At 38.8% G+C, this 13,090-nt stretch overlaps 1 protein-coding gene across 5 annotated transcripts in view; it reads left to right on the plus strand.

Moving 5' to 3' along the window:
- The window catches only part of dac (dachshund), a 160,239-nt gene that overhangs the window by 94,329 nt on the left and 52,820 nt on the right, over window positions 1-13,090 (plus strand). For all 5 annotated transcript variants that reach the window (XM_011302142.1, XM_011302141.1, XM_011302144.1 and 2 more), the window contains 3 exons: window positions 7,578-7,654; window positions 9,066-9,236; window positions 12,083-12,307. In XM_011302142.1, the coding sequence (XP_011300444.1) occupies window positions 7,578-7,654; window positions 9,066-9,236; window positions 12,083-12,307 (473 nt within the window). The remainder of the gene's footprint in view (window positions 1-7,577; window positions 7,655-9,065; window positions 9,237-12,082; window positions 12,308-13,090) is intronic.

Raw genomic sequence — 13,090 nt, forward strand, 5'->3', positions numbered from 1 at the left:
GCCGCCAGGCAAAACGCAAATAAACTCAGCACCACCCTTGTTACCCAGTGTAAAAGTGCAGATTGAAGAAAAATAAAAACCCCTCGACATACACTTGCAATAGATCCAGCCTATCTCGCTCGAAGGCTCTTGAATATTATTTTATCCAACTTCAGCACTTTTTCAGAATTCTCTTTTTTTTTTCCATCCACTGGTGGGCAAGGGGTGCGTCTCGATTCTTCTTCTCCCATCATCCCTATTTTATTCTCCATATATTCCCCAATGTGTGGATATAAAGTTGGTTGGAGAGGTGTTCGCTTATCGGGTTTGCGCAAGAATAGGATTCGCCGAAGCTTCCGAAAACCATAACCGTACCGGTAACTGCCACACGCCTCCCCCGATGTCTGACTGATCGAACTTATTCTTTTTCTACTGTTAAAAAAAAATCAACTTTCCCTCTTTCCACTGCGGAGACAACTTTCCCCTTTTCTCCCATGAAAAAAAAAAACACTTCACGGGGATTTTTATTCGTCTGGAGAATTGAATGCGCGGTGGAAACAATTCCCACAGAATAAAAAATACCAACATACCTGAAAATTATTTTATATTTCACGAAAAATATACATATAAATAACTTCCACCATAATTACCTCAAATATTCTGTATCAATTACTGACCGTCAATTTTTTACCCGTTCTAACAAAAAATGTTATTTATATTTATTAATTCTCATTCAGTGGATTTTCTCCCCTTCTCCCCATTTCACCCAAAAAGCATTTTTTGATTCTAGGAAACTTTACGATACAAATCTACCCACTGATACTTCTGTCCTTTCGGCTGTTGAAACATTTGTCCATAAATCTGAAAATTATGAGGTTTTTGCCACCGTAAAGTTTTCTCCGTCTCAAGGGGGTGAGAAAAAAGGGGGTGTTTTGAGAGGGGGGTTAGTTCACATGGGGATGGGTTTACCCCTCCGACATATGCCTGGAAATGCGTAGCGTCGAGATAACGGGACCCCTTTCTATTTCCTACGACCCTCCAACACATACACCCATGTGCAATATGTAAACTCGAATATTTTTTTGCCTCCAAGGGGGTGGAGAACGATACAGCGCCACAATTCCACCCCCCCCCCCCCCACGTGAAAATGGTGAAAAAGAGAATAGCGGCTTTTGAGAGGAAAAAAAGTGTCTTTGAGGATAAATCAGAATCAGGAGAGAATAAAAATCACTTTCCAGCAATGTGGTGGAGTACGATGATTCGATTAAGGGCTATCGATGGTCGTTATGGAGCTCGGGGGAGCTGGTGTCACTCCTCGGGAATGAGACAGAAGTGTGGGATATGGGGCTTATCGTGGTTACGCTCTGGGGATGATGGCGAGTTGATCTTTTTCTGAAATGAAAAAAGAGGGACTTGTCATATTCCGTTTCCCCAGTCACTACTTTTTTATACCATTCTCCACGACGATTCACTTGGAAATAATTTCTTTTGACGATTGCATTTATTCCACAAGTCAATTAATTTCAATGAATTTTTCCATTATATTCACAACAAATTGAAGGTTACTTCTGTAAATAAAAATAACAGAAGAGAGAATCCGAACTGGGATATTCTGACGGTATGATATTATTACCAATAATATTTTTCATTGTGATATTTTTTATAATAATATTAAAATAAATCCCTGAAGAAATAGATCCCCAAAAAATGATCCATCGAGTTGATCTCCAATCAATAAAGTAATCCAATGAATAAATTAATTACAACTACCCCCTGCTCTTAAAATTAATATTTTTATTGAATTTTTCCAAAAATTGCCTGAAGTACAAATCCCTAAAATTCAGCGGTAAATTTCCGAGAATTTTCTTCTCAGTCTAGTATCCCCTAGGCAACCCACAAATCACAAGAAAAAAAAAAGAAATTCCAATATTACCGTGAAGCCCGAAAAATCTTGATGCCACCCCATTCACCCGTATTACCGCACTCCTCTTATCCCATCCCATCAACTCACTTTCATAATTCAAACCCTCTCTAGTTTGCCGGTTGAAATACCTAGACCATTTCCTCACATGGAGTTACCCCACTGCAAAATTCAGATCACTGCAAATCAGCCCTGAACATAGAACAAGCAAAATCATCCTCCATCTTCCACCATAACCATCTCCTCTGGAAATGAAAACAAAGAGCGTCCATTGGACTAGAACAATTTCCCCGCGTCACCTATTCCCCATTGTCCCTCGATCCAATGATAATAAAATCCACTCCTCTTATCACAATAGACCCAACGAGAAAAACAATTTAGCTCAATCAACGTGTAAAACGTTAGCATGAATCCGAGCCCGGGTCGTCTAATTAAACCGCTGTCGCTTGCCAAGAGCATAAACTCAGGAGGTTATCGTCTCAGTACAATCTTCCAGGCTTAATCCCCATATACCAAACCGTATTTCTCGTTTTAGTTTAGTTCGTTATGTTAAGTCGGTACTAAGGTAAAACAAACCGTCGGAACGGAACTCGGGGAGTCCTCATTTCCTGTCCACGGGGGTTCCCCATGATCCTTGGTGGGGATGAAGGGCTTACATAATTAGTTGACATCGATTACTCCAAAACATCAGAGCCATCGAGTCATTCCCATGATTTCGATACAAATCACCCGGAAACGACACGATGCCAGACAATTGCTCATCGAATTTCAATTTAAAATCCAAATTTTCATCTTTAATCCCGTGATTTTTCCGATCGCAAGAACTCATGATTTTCTGGTTCACCTGATGAGAATTTGAATTATACATTAATAATTTTCGGTTTAGAAATATAACGGTAATTTAGCATTGACGATATTGGCATCTCTATCTTGTCCCGGAAGAAAGCGAAACCCTGCGGAAATATGTAAAGAGGGCAAAAGGGGAATCCTAATTATTTCATTCAACATGACGTCGTGACTCGCCGAGAAAATCTCCCAGAAATCTTCCACTGACGAAATAATTGAACGTTATTCGGCATAATTGAAGGCCTCGTTTTCAGACCACCATTTCTCCTTTGTTCAAGCAGATTCTGAGAGGAGGAGAGTGACTGGTGAATTTTCTTCATATTCCCGTCGACATTATTCATCCATTTTTTTTATCATCCCCTCAGTGGAAAAGGCCGAAATATAAAGCCCTCGAAATGTAACATCGCGGGTGAATTAATCTCAATCGTGCAGCCTAGGTTCCAGGGGCATCATTTGTCAATGACTCGTTATCCACCGCGGGGTGCGAGAATTCAGATACTCAATTATTCCTCAGTCCAATTGATATGAAGTTAGAAACGGTAGTCTGTGTATGATTGTTGTCGTAACTGCTGCTGAGATCTATTAGTCAAGGTAATCTGATCAGAAGAATCATTTGAAAACATCGAGCTCACGGGGGGTGAATTCCCATCCCCTACAATCAGTGGGTGGTATTTGTATGAATCGTTATCATATTGATTTGGATTACCGATCATTCAATTTCCTCGATCGAAAACATTCAATTATGCAAACTACTGTCTCCTAATTCTCCCGCACTTTTCACTCCATTCACTCCTCCATCATTCGATCACTTATTTAAAAAATTATTTTTTATCAACAATTGTTTTTCATTTGAAGAATTTGACATTTTTCGAATTGAAAATATTGCGTGGACGTATTGAAAATCGACGTACGTATTGGGAACGGCGGGGAATGATAATTAAAAAGAACGAAATAAGTTCAACTATTTTTACACTGAATTTTTTTAGACCAGCATTTAGCCGATATATCGGAATTGAAGGGGTATAACGAATTTTTCGTATAAACATTTTTTGTCAAAAAATATTAGAGCTACAATAAAGGTATTCATGAAAATACCGATATCTTGCTTCAATTTCAAGATACAGACTAAAATGTGTTCTGATAAAAAATCCACTCAACCACTTCGCACCAGAATTCATAAGTGAATCCCTGAAATGAATTTTTTTTCGGCGTTTGAAATCTCCGATCATTAGAAGACATTAAACCAGATGATGTAGAAAACCGAGAGGATATTTAATCATGGAAAATGTCTTATTCCCTTCGACTTATCGACGTCCAAGGAATGCTCGGAATTCGCTGATTGAATCTTCCTGAAGTCCTCCCCTCGATCGAACGTGATTTTCTTTCTCTCTCACTTTTCCTGACCAATGTACACATCAGATCCACAATTCTGATAAATTCTCCAGATATGTTTGATGATATTTTTCCCCGATAGAAGTTCAGAAGTCTCCATAAATCATTTCACTGCAACTTGATTCCTTTTCGAAGACTGGATGGAAAGTTGTAATACGATAGCTCGTGGTATTTCTCTTTTGGTATTCTTGTCTTTTCGTAATTATTCGGGGGGAGAAGCACCGAGGGTACCCCTTTTGCGCTTCGAATGACACCTTTTCATCCTGTTGGATATTTTAACAGTCGTTGTGCATCTCTGGATCGCATTACCGTCCCTTTCTGTTTCTTTGGTTTCTCCCTATCTTGGTTGGGTCCAACTCCGTGGTTATTAGTCCCTCTTGTTAGGGAGGAATTGTATTAATGATGACAAGCAGTCGAGTTTATATCATCTGTTAACGAGTGGAAATACTCCGGACATTTTTCCCGTTATTTTCTGCCAGTTTGATATATTCCTTATTTTCATATTTATTTATTAATTGTAATTATTCGTTTTCTTTCTCTCATTAAACTCGAACTTTTCAACTAGTGGTTAGTTTAATATTTTCTCGACTCGGCAAAAAGTTTAGTAAAAACTCCAGACGGAACAAAAACGAAAACAAATTATTTTTTATTTTTATATACTTTGTATAATATAAAAAAATTAATTTTTATTATACAATAAACTATTTCATTGTTTACGATTCAAATAAATTATGTGTGGAGGAGATGAATGAGTTTTTCGGGGATAGCAAAATTTTCTTGAGGTACTTCAAGTAGATTGAATAGATTCTCTATTTCGATTTCGCAACATAAAAATTTTATTATTTTTATTAAAAATTTTGCAATGATACTTTTGGTGTGGAGCATGTTTGTATGCATGTACTGGCTTCACGCATAACGAATTTATTGGAAAAGCCTGGGACTGGCGTGTGTCGGACGAGCCAACAGAACTCTGGCATCCAACAACGCTCCCTTTGTACTCGCGAAATTACAATTGTTGTCGTCATTATCAGAAACTCGCTATGCCGTTGATGCATTCTATTTGTTCTTTTTTGTTTCATCGGTCCTTTTTTTTTCGAGCCGTGAACACATTGAGTTTAATCAATGTTCCCGCTATATCTGGAGTTGAATATTCATATTTCTTTTTTTATTTTCGTCGGGATGAAAAATAGTTGGGTAAAATCTCAATCGCGACATTTCCAATGGTTTTTCAGGCGTGCAATTATGCTAATACTCGATATTTTATGACGAATAATCTCAGTCCACTTAATTGATTTCTCTGGGTCTCGCTATGATTGGGACAAGTATGATATATTTAAATGCATAAATTATTCCAGAAAATAGTGATTGCGGTGCAGTGGATTTAATGATAATTCGATACAATATGTTTACTATTTTTTATAATCGAGTGGAATTAAAATTCAAATGGCACATCTTCGAGTGACTAATTATTAACCGAGGCCTTGGAGGCCACGTTATAATGAAACCCGTAATGTATTAACACCGGTGTACATATACATGGAGGCAAGTAAACGCGTTTGGATATGTATGTACAGATAACAAGTAAACGTGAATACGCGTACGTCGAGTGAAGGAGAATGAGAACTCTGGGCGAAGGTTTCCACGGCGCCGCGACGCTTCCATGTAATATTCGACTAATTACGAATTTAATAACCCCCCTCTTTCGCCCCCCCCCTTCTTTCACGGTTGTACGGGTTATTGCCCCAACGATGTCTAAGCAAACTGACTCTCTTTGCGGGAAAAGGGTCATACAGAGATGAAACTGAAGTATTCATTTGTATCTTAATCGACTCGAATTACCAATTAACATTCAAATTCAAGGAGGAATTATTCAATTAATGAGAGCTCGGGTTAGTCCGATTTTTATAATGAGATGAGGGGTATGAATAAAGATAATTAAATTAAAAATTTCTGATAGCAATTTCTGATTGGCAGTTTAACATTTTTTCAATTATTTTGATTGTGTTTTTAATTAGAAAATTGATGTAGTAATTGTGGTATTTAATTACGAATTGGTGAACTTTTGGTAATTGTTTCATTGCAGGGAAAGTAATATTTTTATAGTGGAATTACATTTTATGAAATAAAATCTTGACGTATTTCATCGAAACAAAATGGCGAATAACTTTTTATGAAAAACTGATATATTATCAATATTATCTGGATGTGAAGGGGAGTCGAGTGCACGAAAAGTCCATTAAAATAATCAAAACTCTCATTGCAAACGAGAACAAATGGTGTTACACCTCGAAAATATCTTATTGTGAATTTCCCTCACGAAGTGTATTCCAGTGGTTTGAACGACCACCGCGGCCCATCAGTCCCTGACTTATTGCTCGTAGACGTTGTATCTCTCTTTGGCCTCTTTGAAAGCATTTTCTCATTAAAAAATTAAGGCACGAAGAAGCGCGAGAGGGGATGGGGGTGGTGGGATGTAACCGAAGAGGTGGATGAAAGAAGAGGACGAGGGGGTAAAGTTCTCGGGATGTTGAAGTATACAAGGGAGGGTTGGTAAGTGCTCTGCGGCTCCCAGATGCGCCCAATATTATGTTTAATGATATTAACTTCTTACTTAATGGCTCGTGGTTCGATTCGAGGTGTGGAAAAGCCGCGGAAAAAAAAACGCCACGGTTAGAGATAAAGTTTCAGGGGGATGAATATATTTTTCACCGGAATCATTCTGAAATATTCGTGCGAGACAAACAAATTCCCTCCCCATTGATGTTTAATTTTCATTTACGTGGTATACGATCCACTTTCAGTGATAAATGAAAATGCCCTATTTTATCCACCGCAATTATTGCCATGGGGGCTTTACGGGGAAAGAAAGGATTTTTATTGTTACGAGGTTGGGGGCTATTTTTCAGTTCTCCCGTGGGGGGTCACTGCAGTTTTTACCGCCGTGTGCTTTAACTGTAAAAAAGTAAGAGGAAAATATTAACGATTTTCACCACTGGTTGTTGGTTATCTTCCCTGTATCTGCCTCTATCTGTCTGTATCTGCCATCCCCTATTTTTCGTTCAAGTCAAACAATATAAAGGATGGGATTAAAAGTTTTCTGGCTTCGGGCGTCTTGACTTCCTAATGAGCTATCAACCTCCTCAACTACTGGAAGACATCTCCGGGATTTTTAGCTTGATTTTTCATTTTTCGGTGTGAGAATTAGAAAGTTTTCTCATGATAAGTACGATTTTTGTATGTTTGTGCTGAATGTCCGGAGTCAATAATTCGTACGTCTCTTGATCGATTGCACGTGGAAACTGGCGTTTATCGGCCTACGTGTTATCGGTACCACAGCTCGAGTAATTACTTGATTAATACCCATCGGATCTGGGAAATTAATAGGAGAGGGTGAGTGGTAATCGAGGGTTTATGCAAGTTTTGTTTATTTTCTTTTTAGGCTCAGAGAGGAGAGGGGAGATCCTGAGAGAGCACTGGCGCTGGACCACAAACCGAGGGACCTGAGCTCGCACAATGGTAAGTACATAAATAATCAATAATAAATTGCTAATTACATACGTACCAATAGATTAAAATTACTGAAGTTATAATCGAAATTTTTCGTTATCAAAGAAATCCGCAATTAAATCGATTTCACTTTGAAAATTCCCCCAGAAAGTCAAATGAAATTAAAACAATTTTTCTCTTTGAATCGTTTATTCGAACAGGAGTAATTTTTTCTCCCCCCCATAAAACCGTTGCTTCGGTAATTCCTGATGGATGCCACAAAACGAAATGAAAACAATTTAAAAGAAGATTTCAGCTCACGTCAAGAGAATTAAGATAGTGCATAGTGGAATTCAGAGAAGTCCTCACCCCATCGATTGATCGAGATCGAGGACTAAGTCAAGCAGAAAAATCCCATTGGACGTTTTTACTCTTCTCACTTTTTAGCCCCCCTTTCCGGATCCTCAAGTATTGGCCTCTCCTTTGTTCTTCCGTTTCACCATTTATACTCTCGTTTTCGTTGGGGCCTTCTGCCCATTTCACCCACAACCCGAGAGAGACAGAATCAAAATACCCGGAGAATCTTAGATATCGGGTTTCGGAGACCCGGGACGAGAGCCTCGCGGCAATATCCAAAAACCTTTCTCTTTGATTCCACGTAATATTTTAATCCGTCTGGTCGAACCCTTTATCTCCCTCTCGTACATCTCATTCTCTTTTTGTAGGTTAAATCCTTTGTGGAATTATTATTTCACCACAAAGTGTTTTGCTGGTTAATTATTCAATGACAGTCCTAACGCATTCGCACGATTTCATAATTGATATTTCCAAAAAAATATTCACCTCAACGAAATCAATTTTATCATAAATCAATTCCTCACATAAATGACGATAAATACACGATAAACATGAGAATATATTTTTTTTTATTGAATTACATTATTTTGATTGAAGTCTTAATTCCTAGATTTTCGTTTTTTGGAGATTTGTAGTATTGAATTTTTTTTTATTGCGTGGGAAGCTTGGGGAATAGAGAAATTGTGGGACGGGATTTCCTCGGCAAACCAAACAGTATCCATCCACGTCAGGATTAAAATCCTAGGATATCAAATACACTTGAAAAGGGAAAGTACGACTGGTGGTTTAAGAGATGGGAGTGGATAGTTTGGTTTGGCTGTTCTAACATTGGAAATGGTGCGTGTAAATAAGATCCATCAACTTGTCAAACCTCTTTTGCGGTAGTTCCACAATGCAAAACTCGAACTCCAGAGAGAAAGAGAGATAGATAGATAGATAGAGAGAGAGAGACGTAGAAAGTTCCTGTCATTAATTTTTCAAATTGTTTAATTTTGTTGTGTGCACTCCACTTTTCTTCGTGCCGATGAATTGTTCATTACGAATTTTCTAAAAAAATAACAACTACTGAAATTTATTGTTCCAGGTTCCTCGAATGGTCACAGTCCTGTTTTGAATTTGTCAAAAACCGCGGGAAGTGGAAGTGTTGGAGAACAATCTGGCAGTGAGGGTGCGGCGTCGCATCGTTCACAGGACGACGAGGAAGAGGACGACAACCTGTCGGACGACCTCGAGGACGAGAACGAAAAGGACGAAGGTCGGTTATAGAACTCCTAGTTAAATACCTTCGCACAATTAGAATCACCCCCTTTCCCACTCCATTCCGAACTGAGAGAATCCCGATGAGAAAAAAGTGAAAGAATTAAGAGGGCGTTGCTCATTAATTATCACGTACCTCGGACATTGATGAACGACAGTGAAGAGTTATGATGTCGGATTTTTAAATAAAAGAAATGGACTTGGTAATTGGTGAAATTGGATGGGCAATTAACGAATGGAGTCGCAATCTTTTGTATCGATTATTCCGTCACCAGAATTGAAAAGCGCCTCGATTACTCCCCAGCTGATCCTCTCCGAACAGCTCGGGTGGAGTGAAAAAAATAATAATTATATCGCTTGTTGATTTTTTTATTCTTCTCGAATACTGAGGGGTTATGCTCTTCGACGATTGGTGGGTCAGAGCCACTCATCGATCATCCACCGAGAGTCAAGACACTCTGACTCTCGTCTGCTTGAGAGAAGCTGTTCCCTCCAGGGACTATCATGAGGACTTTCAGCATCGAACTTTTCTCATTCGGTGTGAAATAATCAATGGAATAGCATCATCAATTGCACCGGTAGCCGCTCGACAAACCGGTAATAATCGTAGGGCATGGAGTCCGGTCAGAAGACTATTCAAATCGCTCGAAATTTCTCTTTAATTTAAATGAAGCACCTCTGGTGATCTCGAGATCATTAGACCGGCCATCGGTGGGCATTTAGTTTCATTTTAATAATCCAACCGATCACTCCGGGACAAAGTCAGACGTTTCAACGTTTCGCGCCTCTCGAATCTCCAGACTCAGACCAATTAACATTTCAACAATATTAAGTCTCGAGTTTAAACGAGTTCTCCTGCCCCTCCATCAGAATGGTCATTTGGAGTTCGTGTCAAAACAAACTGTTGGGTATCATAAAATGAAAAATATCCGGCAAAAATAAAGGACAGTTTTTTGCATTCATAAATATACGATATATATTTGTCTGGATGAGGTGGGTTTTTGGAAAGAGCGGGATTATGTCTTCCAAGTAGAATGCAACATTTGGGATGAGAAGAAACGTATCGTACTTATATATCGTGTCTCTCAGCGTGTCGTTTTGTACCGGTACATCCTACCTATGGTGATCGAAGTAGAATCCCATCGAATGTCCGTGGGAGTGTACACGCCCATGGAATGCCGTTCTGATTTAATGAGACGCGAAATAACGCGTAAGGGAGTTCATTCCTGACGATCGATTTCTCGGGGTTTTCGGAGAATCTGGGAGTCTCAGGGATTATCGAGATTTGTCATCATCATCACCCTCGTATGACGTACTGTAAACTGTTAAAAATTCCTTGAAATTCCAAAAAAATGGGATTTTTCGGAAAATCGGTTCAATCAGTTAAACCCAATTTTTATCGATATGCATTATAATTCTGTTCAGTAATTTCGTGCACTCTTTCAATTGCAATTGAATTCAAACTTGGAAAAGTAAAAAAATCAGGTGACATTGGGACTGAGAATAGAAAGCAGTATTTTCCAAAATTTGACGTTTTGTTATTGTTAACTCTTCATTTCTAATATATTTTTACTCCACTTTTTAGTAACAATTCCTGATTGCCAGGAGATTCAATAAAATCTTTCCCTCCGTCCAGGGCAATACCACGATTTTTTGAATCCTTTCCCTCGAAAATCAGAGATCCACTGTATTTGTTGTTCGAAGAGTAACGATCTGGTGTTCTCCTCGACGATAATTGTAATGGTTTTAGCGTCAGCGGTGGGCAGATAACGAAAAGTATTGGGAGGGAATATAAGTGTTGTAAAAGCCACACGAGGTGTATCAAAAGGATATGCCGGCATTTGTCTGGGATCGTTTTGTTAAGAAGGCGCGAGCATTAAATTCGAGGAGAGGAGAACTCTTAGTGCTATAATGTACCTACAGCAATAAGTAACCGAATGCCGTTTCGTTGTAGGTGCGCACGCTGATAATTAAAAGACGATACAATAAATACACATATCATTGGCCATAAAGCACAGGGCGGTTTTCTCCTCGCCGTTCTCTCCTCTCTCTTTCCGGGAGGGGGGAGATTTTTTACACATTTTTTTATTTCCATTTGCTTTTTTCACTGACTGCGGTGTGGGCTGAAAGGGTTTCAGGCTTGAGTGGACTCTCTAAGACAAAACGAAAAGAGAACCCACACGGTCATCCTGTCCACTTGCACTAGCCACCCACTGCAATAACCATAAGACATTGTATTTACTTTTAACCCTTTTTTTTCTTGGCTACTACAAATTGACACAGTTCTAGGAGTTATTCCTCCAGGCGTAACTGAAGATGAAAATAAATTAATAGAGTTGTGCGGTGGACGGCTCCTTAACGACTGCCATCTCAAAAAATTCAGCGATCACTTTTCCACCGTAAATTCCGTGTTTTCTGCACTGGAAATTTCAGTATTAATTTCCAGCTACAACTCAACTGAAATCCAGTGCGAATATTTTTATGGGAATTATGCAAATGATAACGGTGACATATGAACGGTAAAGCCATAAATAAGAAATTGGATTGTAGTGTTAACGTTAAATCAAGAAGGAAGGGAGTAAGAAGATGGGGTACAAGGGGCTGGGGGAGGATTACGACTCTCTAACACGCACTCACCATAAACTCTCGGGTAGCTCAAACGATGTTAGCTGGTTTTCAAACCCAACGCCAAATTTATTAATGTCCTGGTCTCCATCGATGTTACCCACCATTACACTAACTTTATTTTTCATTAATGTGAATTCCGCACGATATGCACCTGTTGACATAAATTCACCAATTGTTGATGATTTGGTGAGTAATAATTGTTGGTGTGAATTTCAGATCTGTCGGATGTACCCGAGAATCTTCCATTGCCAGCGCCTGGTTCTGAGAGCCCTCAGGCACTGAATTATTCACAGATTGCCTCAGCAGCGGTTGCAGTATCACAGGGTGGACAGGATCCATCAGTATCGAGTACTGAAACATTACTGAGGAATATTCAGGGCCTACTCAAAGTTGCTGCTGATAATGCACGACAACAGGAGCGGCAGATAAACTACGAGAAAGGTCAGTGGCAGGGCTTTCTTAAGACACTTGAGGGCGCTCTCCACAATTTCATTATCTACCAGCTGTCCCAGAATCACATTAGGAGACATTAATTTTGGTTCTCTCAATTTAGACGACTCCACTTTTTTTTTCTCGTCTTCCGGTATCTTTTGATGTCTCTGTCACTTCTGGTTCGGACAACTTCGGAAGGAAAATTCTTTGGTTGAGAATATTATTCGTAATTGACGACTTGACGTGGGTACAAACGCACAGGAATCGATCGGGTTGTTTTTATTTTAAGCACTCATCAAAATTTGGGACGTACGGGAAGAGAATTTATTTACTGGAAAAAGGTAACTAGTCGATTTGGTGATTTGTCGAGTTTTTCAGAAATATCTCGGAATTCAGGGGAGCTAGTGAAATTTTTGTTCTTATCTTTTATATAGAGCGGAATGAAAGCTACAAAAAAGGTAGAATGCAAAATTATGGTAGGTCCTTAGATTCAGAGATATTTTCTAAAATTTGAACTCAATATTTTATAATCCTTTTCCCTAATTAAATTCAATGTCCCTTCTTTCAATGATTATCACATTTTTGCAATTATCGGAGCTTGAAGTGAGTGTTATCAAAAATATCAAGTCATCAAAACGAGAAAAAAATATTTCTCAATCCGATAATTTTTCTGCCCTTTGTGTGCAGCTCTGAAGACATTTAATCAGAACTTTCATAATCCAACAATGACAAATTTAATGATGAAAGAAATCGTGTACTAGTGAATGAGAAATTAATAATATCAGCTTTACG

Source organism: Fopius arisanus, unplaced genomic scaffold, assembly GCF_000806365.1.
Source record: "Fopius arisanus strain USDA-PBARC FA_bdor unplaced genomic scaffold, ASM80636v1 scaffold00026, whole genome shotgun sequence".
In the NCBI taxonomy this organism is placed as follows: domain Eukaryota; kingdom Metazoa; phylum Arthropoda; class Insecta; order Hymenoptera; family Braconidae; genus Fopius; species Fopius arisanus.